The sequence below is a fragment of the Microcaecilia unicolor genome, chromosome 3 (assembly GCF_901765095.1).
Source record: "Microcaecilia unicolor chromosome 3, aMicUni1.1, whole genome shotgun sequence".
NCBI classification, from domain to species: Eukaryota; Metazoa; Chordata; class Amphibia; order Gymnophiona; family Siphonopidae; genus Microcaecilia; species Microcaecilia unicolor.
The window spans coordinates 186,393,070-186,418,430 of NC_044033.1; the positions used below are offsets into that span (position 1 = coordinate 186,393,070).

The following is a 25,361-nucleotide window of genomic DNA, read 5'->3' on the forward strand; positions in this document are numbered from 1 at the left end:
CATGGATATAGAGCGTTTCCAAGCATGAAGCAAGGCAGCAATGATGGAATCAGAAGGTAAAATTAGTCCGTCCTTGATAATTCTCTTTCCATTAGTCCCAACAGATCAATCCAGAGACTTGTGGGTTATGTCCCTCTGCCAGCAGGTGGAGATAAAGAGAACTTCAGAGGTTTGATATATCTAGTCAAGTGCAGAATCCTAAGCTTCAGTATTGTCGATATCAAAGCAGTGGCACCAACCTAAAAACTAACAGCCTCTGTAAAGCCTGTGCAGGCCTCTCAACCGCTCCCGCACAAGAAAGCGCTTATAGCACCAAAAAGTGAAGATACTTACTTGTAGCAGGTATTCTCAGAGGACAGCAGGCTTTATATTTTAACAAGTGGGTGACACCGATCCACGTCGTCCAGTCTGGCATTTACCAACGCTAAATGAAAGTTTTGTGGAGCATGAGTCTCACTCCATCACACATCCACAAATGCCTTCCCACCCATCGCACGAACACGGTCTCCTCAGTTCAACACTATAGCAAAAAATAAAGTAAAAATAACAAAGGAGACAACTCCAAGGGGAGGTGGGAGGGATTGTGAAAATATAAAGCCCGCTGTCCTCGGAGAACACATGCTACAGGTAAGTATCTTCACTTCCTCCAAGGATAAGTAGGCTTCTATATTCTCATCAGTGGGGAATCCCTAGCATCCAGGCTCACCCAAAACAACAAACATTGGTCAATTGGGCCTCGCAACAGTGAGGACATTAATACAGATTAACCTGAAACTATATACAATCTGAATAAAAGTGCAGCCTGGAACAGAATCCAACGGGCCTAGGAGGGTGGAGTTGAATTCTAGACCCCAAACAGATTCTGCAACACTGTCTGCCCGAACCGACTGTCGAATCGAGTATCCTGCTCAAGGCAGTAGTGTGATGTGAATGTATGGACTGAAGACCACGTCGCAGCCTTGCAAATTTCTTCAAACGGGCTACAGACGCGGCCATGGCTGACATGACCCTCCAAGGCCAGCCCAGCCTGGGTATAAGTGAACGAAATGCAATCTGCTAACCAAATTGAAATGGTACGTTTCCCCAAAGGTGACCCCCACCCTGTTGAGATCAAAAGAAACAAAAAGCTGGGCGGACTGTCTGTGGGGCCTTGTCTGCTCCATGTAGTAGGCAAATGCTCTTTTGCAATCCAAGGTGTGCAAGCTGCTTTCGCCAGGATGGGCTTGAAGTCGGAGAAAGAATGTTGGCAAGATAACTCGATTGGTTCAGATGGAACTTATGTTGTGATTAAACTTAGTATAAGGTGCATCCACGGAATTTATGTTGTGATTAAACGTAGTAAAAGGTGCATCCACCACTAAGGCCTAAAGCTCACTGACCCTACTACTAAACATTTCTAAAGCGCTACTAGGGTTATGCAGCGCTGTACAGTTTTACAAATAAGGATAGTCCCTGCTCAAAGGCGCTTACAATCTAAAGGACGAAATGTCAAGTTGGGGCAGTCTAGATTTCTTGAATAGAGGTATAATGGTTAGGTGCCGAATGCGACATTGAAGAGGTGAGTTTTGAGTAGGGATTTGAAGATGGGTAGGGAGGGGGCTTGGCGTATGGGCTCAGGGAGTTTATTCCAAGCATAGGGAGAGGCGAGGCAGAAAGGGCGGAGCCTGGAGTTGGCGGTGGTGGAGAAGGGTACTGAGAGGAGGGATTTGTCCTGTGAGCGGAGGTTTCAGGTAGGAACGTAAGGGGAGATGAGGGTAGAGAGGTAATGAGGGGCTGCAGATAGAGTGCATTTGTAGGTTAGTAGGAGAAGCTTGAACTGTATGCGGTACCTGATCGGAAGCCAGTGAAGTGATTTGAGTAGAGGGGTGATACGAGTATAACAGTCCAGACGGAAGATAAGACGCGCAGCAGAGTTCTGAACGGATTGAAGGGGGGATAGATGGCTAAGTGGGAATCCCAAAGGACTCATCAGAAGAAAAGTACCTGGGATCTTCCTCTGACTCCCACGAACGCTCCTGCTCAGTGTCGAATAAAGCCTGTGTCAAGGTACTTTGACACTGAACTTGCCTCAACACTGAGGAACGAAGTCCTCTATGGCGATGTCGAGAGGCTGACGCCCAGTCCAACTGCGGCGAAGCTCCCTCCACCAATGTCAAAGGAGAGTCGACCTGGGTGGCAGATGACGCCGCAGGTGGCACCGCAGTCGGAGACCTCACCGCAGGAGAAGGGCCAGACACCACTGCAGCAGATGGTACAGAAGTTCTGGAAACAAAGGCCCGGATGCGCTCGTTGAGTCGCCATTGGAAAAGGCTGCGGCGTTGGTGGAACAGGCGTGTCAGAATCTGTGGAGGCTCGGGAGCAGGCATCGGGCTGCTAGGAGACCGATGCATCGGCACTTCCTGTATGGAGGGAGAGCGATCTCTCGGCGCCGACGCTTCTCGGGTGCCGACTCTGACGCCCAGGAGCTCCCAGTACCGTGTGAAGGAGAACAATGACGGTGCATCTTCGCCTTCGCTCGACGCCTGTCATCGAGACTCCTTGGTACCAATGAGGAGGACGTGGAATCCTCATGTCTCCTTGGGGCCGGGTCAGACGGTCGATCCCGGGGGGCCTGGATAACAGGAGGCCTCGAGACAGGTGGAGACCCACTCGACGCCTCACTGCTCCCAGCGTGAGTTGGTCTCTCAGCAGCTATTACCTCTGCTCCTGACATCAATGCCCTCGGTACTGATGTTGAAGGACTGGACCGAGCCCCAAAAAGCTTTTCTCATTGGCCTTCTCAAGACGCTTGGGTCCATTTCTTCATACGAAGACACAGACTACAAGCAGCTGGGCTATGGTCGGGCCCAAGGCATTGGATACACCATGCTTGGGTATCGGTACCTGAGATGGTCCGGTTGCACCAAGTACAACGTTTGAAGCCGCTGGGTGTCTTTGATGACATGGAAGGAAAAACGGCTTCGGCAAAATCAAAAGATGCGATTGTGCCTATTAAAAGAAAAAAGGGCACAAAAAGAAAGGAAGAACCCGTGTGACCTAAAGCCGGCCGTGTCAAAAAACAAAGGAAACTTTAAAAAGAGGGGGCTAAACTAAAGAAAAAAAAAAAAAAGACGAAAAAATAAAGAAAATAAAGAATAATAAAAGTAGTCAAGACTTTTCCTGGGCCTTACGAGGAGCACAGAAAAAAACCTGTCACCTCGTTCATGGATAAGAAAAAATTGGCAGCGGCACGCTCAACGTGATAGGCGGGAAGTCGTCCGTGCATGCGTGCCAGAAGGCTTTTTAATTTTGCTGGTGAAAATTTGCCGTTTCTTGGGCCGACGTGGACCTTGACCCACATATGTGAGAACAAGCAGCCTGCTTGTCCTCTTAGAAAATAACCTTCCAGGTCAAGTACTTCAGATGGCAGGAATTCAGTGATGGAAGGAGCTTTCATCAGCTGGGTGAGAACGACTGAGATCCCATGACACTGGTGGAGGTTTGACAGGGGGCACTGACAAAAGCAAACCTCTCATGAAGCGAACAACTAGAGGCTGTGCAGAGATGGGCTTACCTTCTACATGTTTATGATAAGCACTAATTGCACTAAGGTGAACCCTTACGGAGTTGGTCTCGAGATCAGACTAATAGGTATAGAAGGTATTCAAGCACGGTCTGTGTAGGGCAAATAAGTGGATCTAGGGCCTTGCTCTCACACCAGACGGGAAACCTCCTCCACTTAAAAGAGTAACACCTCTTAATGGAATATTTCCTGGAAGCCAGCAAGACGTGGGAGACATCCACCAAGAGACCCAAGGAAGCAAATTCTAGGCTCTCAACATCCAAGCTGTGAGAGCCAGAGAATGGAGGTTGGGATGTAGAAGTGAGTCCTTGTTCTGAGTGATGAGGGTCAGAAAACACTCCATCTCCACGGTTCTTCAGAGGACAATTCCAGAAGAAGAGGGAACCATATCTGCCGCGACCAGTTCGGCACGATCAGAATCATGGTTCCGCAGTCTTGCGTTTCAACAAAGTTTTTCCTACTAGAGATATTGGAGGATATGCATACAGAAGACCTGTCCCCCAATAGAGGAGAAAGGCATCTGACGCTAATCTATTGTGGGTCTGAATCCTGGAATAGTTGTGGTTGAACTGAGTGGCAAAAAGATCCACCGAGGGGGTGCCCCATGCTTGGAAGATCTTGTGGGCTATGCCCATATTGAGAGACCACTCGTGAAGTTGCATTATCCTGCTCAGTCTGTTGGCCAGGGTATTATCATACACCAGACAAGTGGCTCAAGGGAACATGCCATGTTGGCAAGCCCAATGCCACATCTGGATAGACTCCTAACACAGAGAGCGTGATCCAGCTTGTTGGTGTAATACATTGTAACTTGATTGTCCGTTTGGATGAGAACAATTTGGTGAGACAGCAAATCTCTGAACACCTTTAGAGCGTTCTAGAGAGCCTGGAGATCCAGGAAGTTGATCTGAAGATTCATTTTCTAGGACGATCAAGCACCTTGAGTGTGAAACCCATTTACACGAGTTCCCCATCCCAGGAGAGAAGCGTCATCAGCACTTTTTGCGGCCGAGGAATTTGGATTGGAAGTCCCAGAGTCAAAATTGGATCGAATGGTCCACCACTGAAGAAAACGTACAAGCTCTGGGGACACTTGGGTAACATCTTCTAGAACTCCCATGGCTTGATACCACTGAGAAATCATGGTCCATTGAGCTGATCTCATGTGAAGTGTCACGTGTGTAGCATACACTGTGGAAGCCATGTGGCCCAACAATCAACTTCTGCCAAGATGTGATCTGCTGAGAGGCAAGAACGCTGGACGTGAGTGAGACAAGATTGTCTGCTCTCGTCTCTGGGAGGTAGGCTCTAATTCTCTAAGTGTCGAGCAGGGTTCCTATGAACTCCAATCACTGGACAGGGTGAAGATGGGATTTGGGGTAGTTTAAAACGAACTCAAGTAGCTTGAGCACCCAAATAGTCATCTGCATGGACTCCTGGAGCACCCTCCTCCAAGGTGCTCTTCACCAGCCAATCGTCGAAATACCGGAACACATGGACTCCCAGTTTGTGTAGCAATGCTGCAACTATCTCCAGACACTTGAAGACCCTGGGAGCTGACACAAGGCACAAAAGCAACACACAGTACTGAAAGTGATGTGTTCCCAGCCAAAATCAAAGATACTTCCGGTGTGCTGGAAGTATCGAGATGTGAGTATATGCATCCTTTAAGTCCAGAGAGAATAGCCAATCATTTTTCTGAATCATTGGGAGAAGGGTGCCCAGGGAAACCATCCTGAACTTCTCTTGGGCTAGGAATTTGTTCAGGACCCTTAAGTCTAGAATGAGACGCATCCCCTCTGTCTTCTGTACAAGGAAGTACCTAGAATAGAATCCCTGCCCTTCTTTCCCTGGTGGAACTGGTTTGACTGCCTGGCCCTTCAAAAGGGCGGAGAGTTCCTTTGCAAGTACCTGCCTGTGCTGACAGCTGAATGAATGAGCTCTCTGTGGGCAATTTGGAGGCTTGAGATACCAATTGAGGGTGTATCTGAGATAACCTATTTGAAGAACCCACCAGTTGGAGGTTTTAAGAGGCCACCTTTGGTGAAAAAATTTTAGCCTCCTCCCGAACGGCAAGTCGTCCAGGACGGACACTTTTACTGTGGCTATACTCTGCTGGAGCCAGTCAAAAAGCTTGTCCCTTGCTTTGCCTAGGGAGCAGCAGGGGCCTTAGGCGCACACTGTTTACGTGAACGAGTGTGCTGGGGCTAAGACCAAGTAGGCTGGCGAGCTAAAGAGTTGTACCTACACCTAGGATAGTAATAGGAACTCCTACTAGCTGAGGATGATGCAGAAGGCACCCGGCGGGAGAGAGAAGAGATAGTATCGATATGATCTAGGCTACACCATCACCCTGGAAAGGACAGGAGCCAGATCAATTCAGAGCTGCACAGGGATGGCCCTCCACCTGCTAGATAGAAAGAATACTGAGGCGTAGGATGCTGCACATAACCAGATATATCAAACCTCTTTATCTCCACCTGTAGACAGAAGGACATAATCCACAAGTCTCTGGGGCGCTATGGAATAACCTTTTCATCTCAACCGAGCCCTTCAAATGGCCACGCCATTAAGACCAAATGAGCACCGGACCTTGCTTCAGTAGGCCATGTACCTGTGGAAGACAGAGAGAATACCTGTCCAGCAGTTAGTACATAAGTATTGCCATACTGGGAAAGACCGAAGGTCCATCAAGCCCAGTATCCTGTTACTAACAGTGGCCAATTCAGGTCACAAGTACCTGACAAGATCCCAAAAAAGTACGTTATGAGGCTTATCCTAAAAATAAGCAGTGGATTTTCCCTAAATCCATTTTAATAATGGTCTATGGACTTTTCCTTTAGGAACCCATCCAAACCTATTTAAAACCTCGCTAAGCTAACTGCTTTTAGTACATTCTCTGGAAACAAATTCCAGAGCTTAATTACACATTCTGTGAAGAAAGATTTTCTACAATTAGTTTTAAATTTACTACTTTGTAAAATCATTGCGTGACCCCCTAGTCCTAGTATTTTTGGAAAGAGTAAACAAGCGATTCACGTCTACCCGTTCCACTTCACACATTATTTTATAGACCTCTATAATTTCTCCTCTCAGCCATTTTCTTTCCAAGCTGAAGAGCCCTAGCCGCTTCAGCCTTTCCTCATAGGGAATCTCCCCATCTCCATCGCCCTTCTCTGTACCTTTTCTAATTCCACTATATCTTTGAGATGTGGCGATCAATGAACACAATATTTGAGGTGCGGTTGCACCATGGAGCAATATAAAGGCATTATAACTTCCTCATTTTTGTTTTCCATTCCTTTTCTAATCATACTTAACATTCTATTTGCTTTCTTAGCCGCCGCCGAACACTAAGCAGAGGGTTTCAACATACCAAGGCCGCCGCCTACATCCCTTTTCTGGTCAGTGACTTCTAACGTGGAACCTTGCATTACACAGCTATAATTTGGGTTCCTCTTTCCCACATGCATCACTTTGCAATTGCTCACATTAAACATCATCTGCCATTTACAGTGGTGGAAATAAGTATTTGATCCCTTGCTGATTTTGTAAGTTTGCAGCAGCCCATAATTGAAGGGTAGGTTATTGGTAACAGTGAGAGATAGCACATCACAAATTAAATCCGGAAAATCACATTGTGGAAAGTATATGAATTTATTTGCATTCTGCAGAGGGAAATAAGTATTTGATCCCCCACCAACCAGTAAGAGATCTGGCCCCTACAGACCAGGTAGATGCTCCAAATCAACTCGTTACCTGCATGACAGACAGCTGTCGGCAATGGTCACCTGTATGAAAGACACCTGTCCACAGACTCAGTGAATCAGTCAGACTCACCTCTACAAAATGGCCAAGAGCAAGGAGCTGTCTAAGGATGTCAGGGACAAGATCATACACCTGCACAAGGCTGGAATGGGCTACAAAACCATCAGTAAGACGCTGGGCGAGAAGGAGACAACTGTTGGTGCCATAGTAAGAAAATGGAAGAAGTACAAAATGACTGTCAATCGACAAAGATCTGGGGCTCCACGCAAAATCTCACCTCGTGGGGTATCCTTGATCATGAGGAAGGTTAGAAATCAGCCTACAACTACAAGGGGGGAACTTGTCAATGATCTCAAGGCAGCTGGGACCACTGTCACCACGAAAACCATTGGTAACACATTACGACATAACGGATTGCAATCCTGCAGTGCCCGCAAGGTCCCCCTGCTCCGGAAGGCACATGTGACGGCCCGTCTGAAGTTTGCCAGTGAACACCTGGATGATGCCGAGAGTGATTGGGAGAAGGTGCTGTGGTCAGATGAGACAAAAATTGAGCTCTTTGGCATGAACTCAACTCGCCGTGTTTGGAGGAAGAGAAATGCTGCCTATGACCCAAAGAACACCGTCCCCACTGTCAAGCATGGAGGTGGAAATGTTATGTTTTGGGGGTGTTTCTCTGCTAAGGGCACAGGACTACTTCACCGCATCAATGGGAGAATGGATGGGGCCATGTACAGTACAATTCTGAGTGACAACCTCCTTCCCTCCGCCAGGGCCTTAAAAATGGGTCGTGGCTGGGTCTTCCAGCACGACAATGACCCAAAACATACAGCCAAGGCAACAAAGGAGTGGCTCAGGAAGAAGCACATTAGGGTCATGGAGTGGCCTAGCCAGTCACCAGACCTTAATCCCATTGAAAACTTATGGAGGGAGCTGAAGCTGCGAGTTGCCAAGCGACAGCCCAGAACTCTTAATGATTTAGAGATGATCTGCAAAGAGGAGTGGACCAAAATTCCTCCTGACATGTGTGCAAACCTCATCATCAACTACAGAAGACGTCTGACCGCTGTGCTTGCCAACAAGGGTTTTGCCACCAAGTATTAGGTCTTGTTTGCCAGAGGGATTAAATACTTATTTCCCTCTGCAGAATGCAAATAAATTCATATACTTTCCACAATGTGATTTTCCAGATTTAATTTGTGATGTGCTATCTCTCTCACTGTTACCAATAACCTACCCTTCAATTATGGGCTGCTCATGTCTTTGTCAGTGGGCAAACTTACAAAATCAGCAAGGGATCAAATACTTATTTCCACCACTGTACATGCCCATTCTCCCAGTCTCGTAAGGTCCTCTTGTAATTTTTCACAATCCTCTCACAATTTAACAACTTTGTGTCGTCAGCAAATTTAATTACCTCACTAGTTACTCCCATTTCTAGATCATTTATCAACACATTAAAAAGCAGCGGTCTCAGCCCAGACCCCTGGAGAACCCCACTATCTGCCCTTCTCCATTGAGAATACAGACCGTGTAACCCTACTCTCTGTTTTCTATCTTTTAACCAGTTTTTACTCCAAAATAAGACACTACCTCCTATTCCATGAGTTGAATCAGGTCTGCGTATCATAGCCTCTGCAGCCAAACCAAGGCTAGGAGAATTATTTGACCCCGGTGCAATGTGATCCTCCTTAGCCTATCATGAGCCAAGGAGGGAAGACACATAGTAGATGTGTCTCCGGCCAGGGTTGCAATAAGGCATTGCTAGCATCCTTATTCTGTGTTTGGATGAGACCATATATTTTATTTATTAGGATTTACCGCCTTTTTGAAAGAATTCACTCAAGGCGGTGTACAGTAAGAATAAAACTGAAGCACTAGACAATTACAGCAGTAAAAATATTCAAACAATACAAAGTATGGCATAGTATACTACTTACAATGTCAACACGCAATAGAACATTTTAGGGTATAAGCAATAGACGGAATATGCAATTGACAGCGTAGGGTGTAAGCAAAGATGGAACATATAGATAGATGAGAATACGAGTTAGAAAATAAGGTGACTAAAGAAAGTTGTACATGAAGTCAGAGATCACTAAATGTTATCTCAGCTAGGGCAGGAGTGGATTAACATATCCTGCTGCAGTATATGCAGCCTTTGTGCATGTGTGAAGTTAAGAAGTTAATTATTTCTTCCACTGAAGGCCTAGTTGAAGAGCCAAGCTTTCACTTGCTTCCTGAAGTAGAGAGAGTCTTGTATTAAGCGGAGCCTTTCAGGGAGTGCATTCCAGAGTGTGGGGGCTATTCTGGAGAAGACTCCCTTGCATCACATTGTGTAATGTCTTTTGGAGAGGGTGTGGTTAGGGATACCCCTTGGGAGGACATTAGTGTAGAGGTGTGTAGAGGGTCATCCTGTTCAAGTACTCAGGGCTATTTCCTTTAAGGGCCTTGAAATTCAGATATATAGTTTTAAATTTAGCCCTGTATTGTACTGGTTGCCAATGAAGTTTTTGCAAAAATGGTGTGATGTGGTTATGTCGCTTGCAACCTTCTACGAGTCTTGCTGCAGCATTCTGATCAATTGGAGCTGGTGCAGACCCTTTGTATTCAGACCATTGTAGAGTGCATTACAGCAATCCAGTCTTGATGTTATCATAGTATGCACAACTGGGATAAGATTTTCCTTCTCAATGTAAGGAGATAGGCAGTACTTGTCGCAAATAGAAGCAGCTCTTGAAGGTTGCTTGAATTTTGGGAATCAGAGTTAAGTGTTGAATCTAATTGAATTCCAAGGTTCCCAACTTGTGATTTGAAGAGGAGTTTGTACTTCCCAAAAGAGATTTTGATGTCAGGTACATGTCAACTTGTATTAAGAACCCATTTGGTACATATGAATTGCATAATTATGCACTAATTATTGCACATTCCACTTTGGAGTTCAGCCCAACGAAAGTAGTGCAATAAGTTCTTTAATGGTCATTGAAATTTGACTTGTCACATGGGTGTGTTATTTATCTCAGGGCTCCACTATCTTCCACTCCTGGTTCTTTTTGTGGTATAGTCAGTCATTTACCAGTGAGTATTGGGATATTTGTTTTTGCACGAATGAGACATTCATCAGGATAACAGGTGAACTCAGATTCCCTGGCACCAATGGATGGCCAACCTTGGTAAATGTTCTTGGTGCCATGGCGAGACTGAAGGGCAAAGCCATGAACTGAAAGTGATGGCCCCCCACAGCAAAACAGAAACCTCTGATGTAGCAGCCATATATGCAAGTATGCCTACCTGACAGATGAGAAATTCTCTCCCTTGAACTGAGGCTAAGCATTTCCACATGAAAGCAGGACACTCTGAAGCAGCAGTTTAGACCTTTGAGATCCAAGACCGGATAAAAGGAGCCTTACTTCTTTGGGACAATGGAATAGATGGAGTATCTTCCTTGTCCATATTTGGCCTGGAGCACCAGCAAGGAATCTACGGTGGCATGACCCTAGACTTCCTTGGTTCCATTTCAACAAGGATACTGCAGGAAGAGAGGCGTGACCAGGTGGAAGAATTCCAACTTGTAACCTTCTTAAGAAACTCCAGAACCCACTGGTCAGGCGTGATTTTGGCCCACTCCTCCCGAAACTCCTGAAGACGTCCTCTCACTGGAGGAAGAGAAAAATAGACCAGCCTCACATCACTGTGAAGCTCAGGAGGAATTGAAAGCCCTAGCTGACTGAGGAGGACATCCTGTCCGTATGAAAGGAAGATTGGCATGCCTGAAAATGGGACCTGTGACCATATTGCTGAAAACCAGGCTGGTACTATCTGCTGTTTTGAAATCAAGAGCCCCCTGAAGACAGATGACCAGAGGCTTTCGGCTTATCCTCCGGCAACCGCTGACGCTTGTTTCCCCCAGTTCTTTCACCAAGTTACTGAGATCTTCTCCAAGAAGTCACTTGCCCTGAAAGGGCAATTTAGCTAAACATGATCAACGCTGCATGTGGCCCAATGCCGCAACCACACCTGCCCACATGTCGTGACAGGCAAAGTCATACTGCAGCCAGTAACCCCTAAAATGTCATAAATAGCACCCGCCAAGCAGGCTAACCCTGCTTCCAGCTGGGTATTATGGCACCTGTCTTGTGTTACCACCTGCTGCCACTTCAGGCATGCTCTTGCCACGAAGAAGCTGCACACTGTTGCTTGAAGGCCCTAAGAGGCCACTTCAAAGGCTCATTTCAGCAAGCCTTCCAGCTTCCTATCCTGTATCTCTTTTAGGGCAATGCTCCCTTCCACCAGCAAGGTGGTTTTCTTAATCACCATCTTAACAAGGGAGTCCACCCTAGGAAGCTGCAATTTCTTTCTCCTCCAGAACCAATGGGCAGAGGCGAGCCATAGCTCTTCCAATTCAGCCTCGCAACAAGCGAGACCCATTCGGCTGTAAACAGATCCTGAATGCCAGGATGCATCAGGAAGGCCTTAGAAGGACCTCTTAAGCCCCCTCATGATCGACAAAGATGAAACATATGATGTCGAAACAGAAGGCTAAAATAGAGAGCATTGCCAGTGCCTCAGAAATAAGAGCACCAAGTTCCTCTTTATGAAACAACCTCAGTACTTTCAGGTCATCCCCCTCCTCTAAAATGGATCCTTCAATGATGGCTCCTCTGAATAAACTGAGGCCATCAGATAGAGAGAGAGAAGCAGAGCGTTTCATCTGTCTACTCCTGGAGGTCTAAATGAGATCCCTAGGAGTCAAGAGGGGCAGTGGGGTGAGAAACCGAAGCACCTCAAAACAACTTCGATTGTCCCTACTTCAGTCAATAGACCTCGGGTAACAGCAATATAAAGTCTGGAGAAAACAAAGATCCCGATGCAGATGAAAGCTCTGTTGGGCCCCAAGGTTGTAAAACGGCAGCTGTGCTCCATGTGTGATCAGAGGTTGTTCTTTCACTGCCTGTCGGCCTCTGACAAAACAGCACCTGTTCCCGCACTCTCCTGCATCAAACTGTGCACCGACCCTGCCAAAGAGCCAAAACTCTCCAGCATATTCGGATGCTGTGCCAAAAGCTAAGACGTGCTGCTGCTGTTTCCTCCACATCCAGCGGGATTTCCTGCTTGCACACACTGCCAACACCCCAACGTTGAACCCCATAGCAGGAACACTACTTAACTGCCTTTGGAGGAGTCGTCATTCACCCCGACTGTCACAAATGCTGCACCACACGGTCCCAAGCGGTTTGTAAGGATCCCTCCCCTGTACCAAGTACAACTTGCAGCCCTCTGAGTCAAACTTTGGTTGAACTTACCACTGCTGGCTGCTCCCCCCAAGTCTTATATCAAATGAGAGAGAATCTGGACCGATATTCTGTCCCACCCTCTCCAGTAAGGTTTTTGTTTGTTTTTTTTTAAAGATTGTTGTGCTGGAAGGGAGAGCTCCATAGGAAACATGGAAGAGGTGAAGGGAGGGGAGAAGTAAATTCGCAGGGCACCAGGGACAAGGATCTGAAAAACCTGCAGACTCAAGCCACCCGCAAAGCTCAACTGGGGACCAGTTGACCAACTGGACCAGGAGCAAATCACTCAATCAGAGGCTGAAAAGTGTGTCCATCTACTTGCTGGAGAAAGAAGATACTGAGGAGCTGAACTGGATGTCAAGAGAGATGTCCCAGCTCAGTTTTCAGTTCTTTATCTCCACCTGCTGGTTGATGGACACAGGTTCTGGAAATAGTGGGAAGCTACGTAATGGAATAATTAATGTTATGATTTTTGTTATATTTTGTGCATTATTGCTTATCTGCAATGCATTTTGTTCTTTTATTGTAAACTGCTCTGAACTCTTGGTTGGAGTGGTATATTATCCATTTTCAGCACAGGCAGAGACTATAGTTTCATCTCTCTAGTGAAGAAAAGCACATCTTGCCTAGTATCAGTATTTAAAGCCACAGCTTAGTTTAGTTCAGCAAAGGGAAGCTGCTTTGTGATATGTGAAATCAATGAAATCAATGCTATTTATGGCTCCCTGATAGCAGAGTGACCATTATCAGCATATTATAGAGATCATGTCCGGGGCCTTAAGCGTAAGGCTTATGGAACAAGCCCTGTGTGTCTGGAAGCATAACAGCAGATAAATACAAGTTTTCCAGCTTACCATATCAATGGTAATTTCTCCTACAACAGTTTTTCCATGTTGTTGCCTGAAGTTCTTAATTTTTATCTGCTCCTTTGGGATCAAATCTGCCAGAACGTCTTTCAAATTCTAGAAGTGCAAGAGAATTTATAATTAAGTAGCATTCATGTTAATGAATCACATTTAGATTTATAATCTGCCCTTATCCAGGGTGAACAATAAAACATACATAAAATATACATAACATCTTCCAATGTAGCCCAACAGACAATTAGCAGAATCAGCAGAGTTCAGAGCACAAGCTGGCAGATAGAAAGAATACATCTTTTTCTCCTGATACAAAAGCATTAGGACAGGTTTAGAACATCCAATCAGTGGAAAAGCAGACAACACGCCTCCCCCTCTGTGAATGCCACCATACACAGTGACCAGTTGTCACTGGTCCATTGATAGTTTTACTGCAGAAAAAGTTAACCAGTGCTAAATAAGAAACTGGCAAATAAAGCTCTTAGGCATAAGACTCGTGTAGGCTGCTTTCTGTTACTGTGCCAGGTGCTTCTTACAATGTAAAAGAATCACCACTTTTGTTTGTAGCAAAGTCAGAAATTTACATGGTAAAAAATACCTGGCATGCAAAAAGCTTACCGAAGGGGCTGGCTCATGGTTAAAACAAAGGTAGGCAGGAAAGAGTAAGCAATTTGAAGTTGTGAAATGCATAAAAACAAGTATGGCAGTGTGTCTGTTGCCATCCAGCACAAACCAGCTGCAACAGAAGCAGGCAGAGGAGCTACAGTGCTGTCCTGATCACACTCAAAACAGGTAGCAGTCAAATTACAAGGTGTTTCAGATTAGCTGCGATTACATTTTAAACCCATTTTAGGATTAAGAAAAAGGCACTTATTTCATTGTTAATAGATATAAATTACTTTATTCCAAAGCTACTTAGTTAAGCATGAAGCATGGTTTTTATTCAGAAAGCCAAGCACAGAGTCCTAGTCCCAGCACTGCAGTAGCTATAATATGTACTTACTGTGGCAGAGCTCCCCTGACGAAATGCAGTGACAATACATGGTAAATTCTGCAGAGAGAAGAAAGGAACAATTACGTTTGTATCTACTGGATGTTATGCTGAACAAAGGATATGGTGCCAATCTATAAACCATATGGAGAAGTGTCACCGAGAAGATTCCACCTAAGATAAAAGACCATTAAAAATGCTAGGATGTTATTTTATAAAGAACTATAAATTGTATAACATTATGCATGACTATTTATTCTTACCAACTCAAATTGTTCAAAAGCACTAGACACAAGGGGCCGACAATGTTTGTGTTTGGAGGCAAAACTCCAAAATGTAAATGGAATAGGACCAAATGATATATGACCAAAGTGGCCCATGCAGTCTGCCCAGCAACAAATTTGTCCACTTTGGGTAAATGCTCAAAATCCCATATGGAACCAAAGAGAGCTCAAAGATCAAGAGGAATATTGCCACAGGAAAGGCTGCAAAAAGTGAATAATGCAAAGAAAAGTACCATCTAAGTCAGTGATGGCGAACCTATGGCACGCGTGCCGTCGCCTCACCCACTGGAAGTTCGTTCCCTCCTCCCTTCGAGTTCCAGGCCCCCTTCCTCCGAATTTTAAAAAGTCATCTATTTTAACTCGTCAGGGTTAGGGCGGCAGCATGCAGGCTCGGCGCTTAGTTCCATTTTCCTTCTCTCTCTCTTTCAGTTCTAGACCCGCCCTCATTTCCTGTTTCCACAAGGGCGGGGCCAGAGCTGAGAGAGAAAAGGGAAAACGGAACTAAGCACTGAGCCGAGCCTGCATGCTGCCACCCTAACCCTGATGAGGTAAGATAGATGACTTTTAAAATTTGGAGGGAGGGGGGACCCTGGAACTCGAAGGGAGGGAGGGGGGAATGCACCAACTGTTAAATTGCCCTGTTGGCACTTTGCAATAAATAATTAGATTTTGGGTTGCTGTTTTGGCACTTGGTCTCTGAAAGGTTCGCCATCACTGATCTAAGTGATAACACAACTGATGACTTCTGTAGAAAAACAAAACAACAACATTGAGAGATGAAGATAACCTAGGTGGAAGCATAAAAAAAAAGGTATTTGCCAAAAAAAGAAACTGGAGCAAAGCTAGTACAGTTAAAGAAAGGGTTTGAAAGAAGCATCATAAGAAAAGCAGGTATCCAGAAAGGAGCATGAGTAGATAAGCTGATGCAAAGAGATATAAGGGATCCACAAAAGAACATCAGGACAAAGGTCGGTAAGAGAAGGCAGCAGCTCCGAATGGAGTACTTAAAGGAAAGACGAGGAATCAATGAAGAGAGGAGATCCAGAACTGCAAGAGTGATAAATGAAAAGAAAAGCTCAAATATCAACTGAAGACAGACCCAGAAGTGGACTGAGTTCTTAGCCTAGCTGGAAAAAGATAAAGAAGAAGAAGGAAAGATTACCCAAGTTGAATTTAGCATCTTGCATAACATAGAAATACAGTCTATGAAGACAATATGATGAAGGCAGCCATAATCTGTGTAAGAGAGCCAAATTGAATACTGTTCAGCAAAAATTACCAGGAGAATTCTCCCAACAAGGAAGCACGGCAGAGGAAGAGAAAGGTAACTCCTCCTTGGAAAAAATGCATTGAAGGAAAAATAAGCTCATTAAGAGCAGAGGTGTTTGATAGACACTTATCTAAAAGGATCAAGACCACTAAAGAATCATCAAACCGAAATATGTGCATTGACAGAGAAAGACCTTAAATTCATACGCTCCAATAAAAAATTAGAAGTAGCAGTTGAAACAAAAACTGGAGATATTTTTAGAGAGAACACACATACAGAAAAAAAAAATTTAAAAGGGAGCTGAGAAAGAACATTAGTACAGTGAAGCAACCACCAACTACAGCTGAAGCAAACATTCCAGAAGAATCTATATGAGGACTCTGAGGAGTACAAAGTAGAATGACTGCTCAGTACACAAGAAATTTTGGAAAAGGTGATCATCAAACTTATGGAATGGCCTGAACGAGACAGCCAGAAGGAGAAATTAGGTTTTACCATGGCTCTTCCCACTCTCAGCCCCGCATCCAGTCAGCCCCATTCTGCTGTAAAATCAGGTCCTGAATGTCCTGATGCATCAGGAAGGCCTTAGAAGGACCTCCAAGTCCTCTCATGATCTCCTGATGCCAAAAACAGCAGGTTCCACAATGGAAAGCATTGCCAATGCCTCAGAAATAAACTCCTCTTTATTAAACCACCTCAGTACTTTCAGATCATCCTCTTCTTAATCGATCCTTCAACGATGTCTCGTCTGAATAGACCAAGATTACATCAGATAAGGAGGGAGAAACAGAGAGCCTCATTTGCCCATGCCTTAAGGTCTAAATGAGATCTCTTAAGAGATGAAGGGGCAGCAGGGCGAGAAACAAATCACCTTGCAGCAACTCTGTCCCTGATTCAGTAAACAGGCCTATAGTGCGAGCAATATAAACTCCAAAGAAAGCAATGATCCCAACAGAGCTGAATGCTCTGTCAGGCCTCGAGGCTGTAAAATGGCGGCTGCCTGGCAGCCAATCAAAGATTGCCATTGGGTTTAGCCTTAATCCTAAATATGGTAATGATCCAAAGGTTATATCACACTTACTGTTTGTAGATCACCTGAAGTTCTGCGGTTCTAGAGACCAATTATTAGTGGAACAGCTCTATATAATGAAAAGCTTCCCAGAAGACAAGATGACTTATGGTCTGGTCAAATGTGCTAAGAGAACTTTAGAAGAAAACTGATCAAAACTAAACGCATCGCTCTAACTGATGACCGAGGTAAAGGAACCTGAAGGTGGAACAAAACAAATTACTGAAAATAAAACTGATATTGAAGAGTGCATCAGCATCGTGGAATAAAATATAAGACATCAGATACTACTACTACTACTAATCATTTCTATGGCACTACTAGACGTACGCAGCGCTGTACACTTGAACATGAAGAGACAGTCCCTGCTCGACAGAGCTTACAATCTAATTAGGACAGACAAACAGGACAAACAAGAGATAAGGGAATATTAAAGTGATGATAGATAAGGGTCCTGAAAAAGGGTTAGGAGAGATGGCAATTTCTACCCTGTCATATAGCTTTGAAATTGTAGACTAAACTCATATGAACATGAAAAAATAAACTCCATGCCCACAAAGAATCAGCACATACTCAGATTGTACATTCCCTCAGCTGAAGGAGGAAAGGGGCTCAGAAATAGTGCCAATTCTTCAAAATATGCAAAAGGTGTTTAAATATGAAAGCAATTATCTCAAATCTGTCTCCATCAAAGTTTTAAATGTTCTGTCAAGTATGAATGAGTGAGAATCCACCAGTACACACAAGGAAAGAAGAAACAGAAATTGCTAAAGAGAAAAAAGGAATTCTATAAGCGAGTAAAACCAAGTAGCAAATTCATAAATATAGTGGGAAATAACTCCAGGAATCATTCATTGATCAAAAACCACATATATAAATGGTTAAAGAGAGGAACTGAAACCTACAGATGAGTGACATAGTTACAGCCCAGGACAATGGAATATGATGAAATGGGTCAGAGGAGGCATAGAAAAGAAAAACTAGTACAACTGATGTCTGTAGATTCTGTAGAAAAGAGCTGGAAATGGTTACTTATCTTGTAGCTGGCTGTAAAGTTCTGATGCTTAAAGTTTCTATACAGAAAGGCTCAATAAGGCAGGTCTCATCCATTGGAGACATTAAAACACTGCTGTACCAGAAAAGCACTGGGAGTGACAGCCTTAAGAGAATTGTGGAGAATGGAGGTTATGATCACCTGGGACATCCCATCCCAGCCAATAAAAAACTGGATGCAAGGAAACCGGACATTAAAAAAGGTGCATTTATTTATTGCATTTGTATCCCACATTTTCCCACCTATTTGCAGGCTCAATGTGGCTTACAGAGACCTGTTATGGCATCACCATTCCAGGGTAAAAGATACAATTGGTGTTACAAAAAAGATCAAGGATGACAAAAAGATCTAAGCAAACCGTTATTGATCGCAGATGTGTCGGTCCCATGCAAATTACTCTATGAATTGAGTGTAGAGAGATAAAATCATTAAGTACCAAGAAATACAGTCAGAGACCAGGAAAATGTGACAAAGATACAGAAATACATTGTTTTGCATGCCACAGGCTTGAATAAAAGGAATTTTCAAGCACACCTGGATAGGTTGCCTATATATGTTACATCAGAATGAAGCTCTCTTTAGCAGGATGCAGGTACTATGGAAGCATTAGCAGTAAATTTGAGAATTAGGAGTGTGGTTCTTTACTGCCATGTAGAAAATGACAAGGGGACAAAGTGTCTAACCCCACCCCATCCCTGCAAGCTCTGTCCTCATCTGCAGAAGCCTCACTTTTGATTTTATATTTAATTTTTTTTTATAAAAAGGAATAATACTCTGTGCAACTGTTCATATAAATCACAAATAGAAAAGAACACCCACTCTCTACCCTTCCAACCTGACTTCTGCTATCCAAAGGAACCCTAATCTATCCTGTTAAAATGTCCCAAGGGTACAAAATACAGCCTGCTCTGTATGCCCTAGCAGGGAAGAACTATGCCCTACGAAGCACTGTTATGATTTTTTAAATCTGTGGATGAATAATGTCAACAATCTCAGGATTCAGTCTAGCTCTTATCTGCCACAGTCCTTCCTGCAATGGAAAAGGTCTTCTCAGAAGATGTGCTGGTAGCAGGAATGCACAGGATCTCCCGTGCAAATTTTGCCAGTTGTGGCTGACACTTTTGCTCATGTTAATAAAAAAGAAGAAAAAAAAAAAATCAAAAAAACATCATCATCTGCATCACTCAAACATAAATAACCATGCAATTCATTAACAGCCTTCAAAGTAGAGAATGACATGGGGGACAAAGTTGGTCTCTGTCCCCGTGTCATTCTCTACTGTCAGGAATAAAACAGGGATAGGAATCCACCAGGGTGAATGACAAAATCCCATGTAACCAACAAACTGCGAAGTAGGAAGTGGACCAATGACTCCAGAGACTGGGACTACTGGATGAGAATGGAAAACTTTATTATGGACTCGACACAGATCTGTGTTTCGGCCACAGGCCTGCCTCAGGAGTCTAAAAACATAAAATACCATGTAAGGTAAAACAAGTTATACAAAAAAACATTTGATGAAACATATAAGATATAAAATCTTATGCAAAATATAAAAAATATGAAGAAACACATCCATAAATATAATACAAGATGATATGTAAAATGGTACAAACAATAACACACTCATGAGTAAATATCATCTAAGCTGATATGTAAGATGATACAAACATACAAAATATATGTAAGACAAGATTATATGGCATATATTTTGTATTTTATTACTTATATCATGTATATGTTATATTTTGTTTGTATCATCTTACATATCAGTTTAGATATTTACTCATGAGTGTGTTATTGTTTGTAAGGACTAAACTTCAACAGGAAAGAGAAGAAAGGCAGAGGAAAGGAATGGTGGTATTCTTTGTGATCATCATCAGAACGTCTACATTAGGAACAGTGAACCATCTCGGGTAATACCTGTTGTTAACCTTGTCCCCTTTAGGACCAGGTCCGAGACGTCCCACTCCTCCAGCACCAGCCATGACAGTGCTCTGTGTAGGGGGAAAGCTTTAAGATGCCCCTTCAAGTCCTCCAAAAGGGCCCCCCTCCAAGGCAGAGTCCGCCACTACCAAAGGAATCACAAGGTCCACCCATATGTGGTCTATGAGAGAAGACAATTCCACCCTACAAAACAAGTGCACTACCAGATCTGCCAAGTTCTAATCAGGCGATATCTCTCCAGGCTGTGGGTGGAACCCTCGGGCAGGAATCCTTCCTATCCCTCCTGCAAGATCTCATACGCCACCTCCCCCCCCAAGGAGAACAAGGGAACACTGGAAGGACAAGCCACACCTGACCCCCCTCAGACGACCATCGCTGATTTGCCTGGGGACTGGAAGTCCCTGGACTTGACCCCTAGGATGGCTCCCCACTGGCTGCTCCTCTGGAGCCCCCAGAGTGACTGCCTAAGGTAAGGCTCGACAAAGTTCCTTAGAATCTAAGAGCATTTTCTCTGCCTTTCCAGGGTCTTCTGCCTATTCTGTGTTGAGTCCAATAACTTCTCTTGATAGCTTTATTAAGCTTGGTGCCATATGCTTATTTCCCTTTTGCTCTATTGTAATGAGCCAGCACACACATACACCCATAGCTCTATCTTTGCCTCCCCCCAGAACAAACACACACTCACTCATAGATCTGTCAATCACCAAACCATATACCCTCCTGTGGAATAAACTCCATGACCCCCTCCGGTCAGTAGCTGTCTCCCAATGACGACCCCCCCCCCCCCCCCGGTGTGATTTACAGGGTGGCCACCATGAGGCTACCCGCAGGCCGCACCCTAGTGCGGCTGAATACAGAACCAAACTCAGCCAGCATGGGACAAGAAAAGAAGTAGGCCGCTCAAACAACACAGCCAGAGGACCACCACACCTGGCCTGAAGGTCAACTGTCTACTGTCTACCACAGCCAGCATGGAAAACAAACTACCAGATCAATATACAATCCAAAAGACTTTATTGAAGATACCGTATATAAGACAATTGCCAGGACTGAAGCCCCAACAGTCTAGGGTGTAGAACCTGAAAACAGCATAGTGAAGCACATAAGGTCCAGACCAAGGTAGGCTGGCAGGAAACCATGCCAACGGGACCAAGCGAAAGTGCTGCTTACACCGCTGAAAACCGGCTGCAAAGAAAAGGACCAAGGCATCGAGCCCGTGCTGCTGAAGGCTGCCAGACAAAAGCCTTGCCCAATAGCGATGTCCCACATCAGTCTGCAAGTGGCACCCTCCCATTCACTACCAAAGCAGGGAGGAAATCCCAGCTGACCCTGTTCTGTCCGCATGAAGAAAGATGCTCTTCCCAGCATGAGGCTAACAGAGCCAGCATATGGGACAACTAGGGAAGACCTGCTGCCGAAGAAAACAAACCTCAAGGCATCTAAGGCCTGTATTGGCCAACACAGAAACAAAAGCAAGGGAAGCAGATCCAGGAAGTCATTGCACCTTGCCACTGAAGGCAGCACTTACGGAGCTGTGCACATGCAGTTATTTTACCGCCCCTACTCCAAAGGTAACTTGGCATTTGTTTTTTTTTGAAGCGGCAGTGCTAGAGCAATAGGGAGAAAAAACACTCCCGGCCCGCCTAGAAACCAGGAGGGGTCCAAGTGCCACCATCAGGAAGGACCCAACTCTCCAGCCAACTGTGCCAGACAGCAGCCTGCCAAAAACTGGAGAGCACTAAGTCACGATAAGCAGCAAAGTGTAAGGAAGATCCCACAACAGAGGTATAAAGTAAACCAGACGCACTGCCAGCATCAACAGAAAACGAAAGGGTATACTTGTTGAGAGTTAAACTCTCCCATAAGGTTTTCAAACCACTTGAAGTGTCCCAGATTAAGCTCAACACATTCTCTAAACTGTCCCACAGGGCAGGAGTGGAGCTAGGGACCGGCACCACCGGGTCCGGCAGTGTCACCCCAGCTGAGAGATGAGGGACCCAGCAGCACCAGGTATCATCTAGTCAGTCCAAAACAATCAGCTAGAGTCCCTTGCTCAACTGACACCTGGACAAAAACCAGGCCAGGAGCCATCCAATCAAGCACCAACCAGGAACTGCACAATCCATCCACCATCTGCTAGGAGACAGAGAAAATACTGAACATTCAGGTTGCACAATACCCTTAAGAAGCAAATTACTTAGAACTATTTTCTCTCGTCTCCTTCTGCTAGTGGATGGACATAACCCGTTGGTCTGGACTGGTCTGGTGGATGACAAGAAAACATGTGATATACTTATACCATGGAAGCAGTGCATGCAAAAAGACCTTAACAATCCAGTTTTCCATCCTTGAGGACTTGAATGGTCCATGACTGTATTAAACCTTTACTAGCATAACAGTATGGCGGTAAGTCTCTTAAAAAAAAAAAAAAAAAAAAAAAGACCAACCTTCAGTATTTAGCCAGCAAGGGGTCAGTACAGGGGTCCTCTCTCCTGGAGTTCCCATAGCACACCACAGCTTATGGGGGGGGGGGGGGGGGGGGGGGGCAGTCCATCCTACAGTATTTCTTTAAACAAAGGTACAATAATAAGCACATTAAGAGTACTGCAGACATGGACTGTTGCCAGATATTCTAAAGGACTCCTGAAGGTTCTGCCAATGCTTGAGTAAAACAAGGCTGGGCAACATGACAAACGTCAGCCAAAATGAGTACAAAGACACTTGTGTCAGACTGCAGTAAACAACCTTCCAGAAATGCAAAGAGAATACCAAATGCGAGGTACACACCAATTCAGTGTACTGTGGATGCACATGGGGAAGAATAATCCAAATCATAGTTACCTAATGCTAGGGTCCACCTTGGGAGTCAGCACCCAAGAGAAAGATGCGTCATTTTAGACCAGTGTTTCCCAAGTCAGTCCTGCAGTATCCTCCTTGCCAGTCACGTTTTCAGGATATCCACAATGAATATGCAAGAAAAAAATGCACACAATGGAGGCAGTATATGCAAATCAATCTCATGCATGTTCATTGTGGATATCCTGAAAACCTGACTGGCAAGGAGGGTACGGCAGGACCGGCTTGGGAAACACTGTTTTAGACAATACGATGAATGTTTTGCCCAGTGCAGTGGTTCCTAAACCTGGTCCTGGAGGCACCCCAGCCAGATTTTCAGGATATCCACAATGAATATTCATGAAAGATTTACATGCACTGCCTCCAACGCACACAAATATCTCATGAATATTCATTGTAGATATCCTGAAAATCTGACTGGCAAGGAGGGTACTCCAGGACCGACTTGGGAAACACTGGTCTACAATGACACCTAGAGCCTTTTCTTGGGTGCTGACTCCCAAAGTGGACCCTAAGGTAACTATGATTTGGATTATTCTTCCCCATGTGCATCCAGAGTACACTGAATTGGTGGAGGTGCCTGCAGGACCAGGGAAACACTGACACAGTGTGTGGCAGTGGCCATATATATATATATATATTTTTTTTTATACGTCTACCAGAATTGAACATAATATGCAAGATGAGGTAGCACCATGGAGCGATACGGGAAAATTAGGTTCTTACCATGATAATTTTCTTTCCTTTAGTCATAGCAGATGAAGCCATTACGTATGGGTTGTGTCCATCAACCAGCAGGGGGAGATAGAGAGCACAACTTTTCACAGTGCCTCATGGCCAGCCAGCTCCACTGCCTCTTCAGTATTTGAAGCTTCCAAAGCAGTATGGCAAACCGCAATGGGAATAACATGAACTTTCCTCACAGCATGAACTTTCCTTAACAAGGGCATGAACTCAAAAAAAGGAGGGAATGAACTCATCCTCCTGGAGGGAATAAACTCGTCCTCCACTTTGTATAAACGGAGGGAATACTTGCATCCTCCTGGAGGGAATAAACTCATCCTCCTATAACTAACAAGAATCCTGAAGACTGTTTTCCGACTCTCCAAGGAAGGAATATAACTTCAGGAAACAAGAACAGCACCTAAAATCAGAATCACTGCAATACAGACAATCATACAGGGAGGGCTCATGGCTTCATCTGCTATGACTAAAGGAAAGAAAATTATGGTAAGAATCTAATTTTCCCTTCCTTGTCATCAAGCAGATGAAGCCATTACGTATGGGATGTAACAAAGCAATCCCTAAATAGGGTGGGAACAAGCCACACCACGCGCTAGCACCTGTGCTCCAAAACGCGCATCCCTCCTGGCAGCCACATCCAGCCTGTAATGTCGGGCGAAAGAGAGCTTAGAAGCCCATATTGCAGCACTGCAAATCTCATGAAGAGATAGTGCTCCAGTTTCCGCCCAGGAAGAGGAAATCGCTCTTTTGAAATGTGCCTTAAAGGCTTCAGGCGGAGCCCGGCCAGACAGCAGATATGCTGAAAAGATAGCTTCTTTGAGCCAACGGGCAATAGTGGCTTTAGACGCTGAAGATCCTCTGCGAGGACCTGCAAACAGCACAAAAAGATGATCAGAGGTCCTGAAAGAATTTGTAATTCGCAGATACTGCAACAGAGTCCTGCGCACATCCAAAAGGTGCAACTGCCCAAATGAATCTGGAAACTCCTCCTCAACAAAGGAGGGAAGAAAAACAGGCTGGTTTAGGTGAAACGTTGAAACCACCTTAGGCATGAAGGAAGGCACGGTTCGAACTGTGACCCCTGACTCTGAGAATTGCAGAAAAGGGTCTCTACAGGACAGCGCCTGGAGCTCTGACACCCGTCTCACCGAGGTAATGGCCACTAAAAAGATGGCCTTCAGTGTCAAATCTTTCTCTGAAGCACGCCGAAGCGGTTCAAAGGGAGCCCCCTGAAGGGCCTTCAATACTAACCCCAGGTTCCAAGCTGGACAAGGTGCCCGCACGGGAGGACGGAGCCGAAGCACCCCTCTAAGAAACCGTGCCACAGCTGGATGAGCAGCTAAGCACACGCCTTCAACCTTGCCATGCAGGGAGGCCAATGCTGCCACCTGCAACCGCAGGGAATTATAGGCCAAGCCTTTGTGTACACCATCCTGCAAAAAGTCCAGAATCGGCGAGACAGGAGCCCACAACGGAGAAAGCGCTCTTGAAACACACCAGACTTCAAACTGGCGCCAAATCCTGGCATAAGCCACGGAAGTGGAGCACTTACGGGCCTGCAGGAGAGTGGAAATTACCTTGAGTAGCCTTTATCTCTCAATTGCGCCCTCTCAATCGCCATGTCATAAGACCAAAGCGGCAGGCGTCCTCCATGGCCACTGGACC

At 45.0% G+C, this 25,361-nt stretch overlaps 1 protein-coding gene across 1 annotated transcript in view; it reads right to left on the reverse strand.

Moving 5' to 3' along the window:
* CS (citrate synthase) overlaps nt 1-25,361 on the reverse strand; it is a 92,033-nt gene that overhangs the window by 37,315 nt on the left and 29,357 nt on the right. Inside the window, exons 2-3 of the mRNA XM_030196780.1 lie at nt 14,485-14,532; nt 13,476-13,583 (exon numbers count right to left, since the gene is read on the reverse strand). Coding sequence (XP_030052640.1) covers nt 13,476-13,583; nt 14,485-14,532 — 156 coding nt within the window. The remainder of the gene's footprint in view (nt 1-13,475; nt 13,584-14,484; nt 14,533-25,361) is intronic.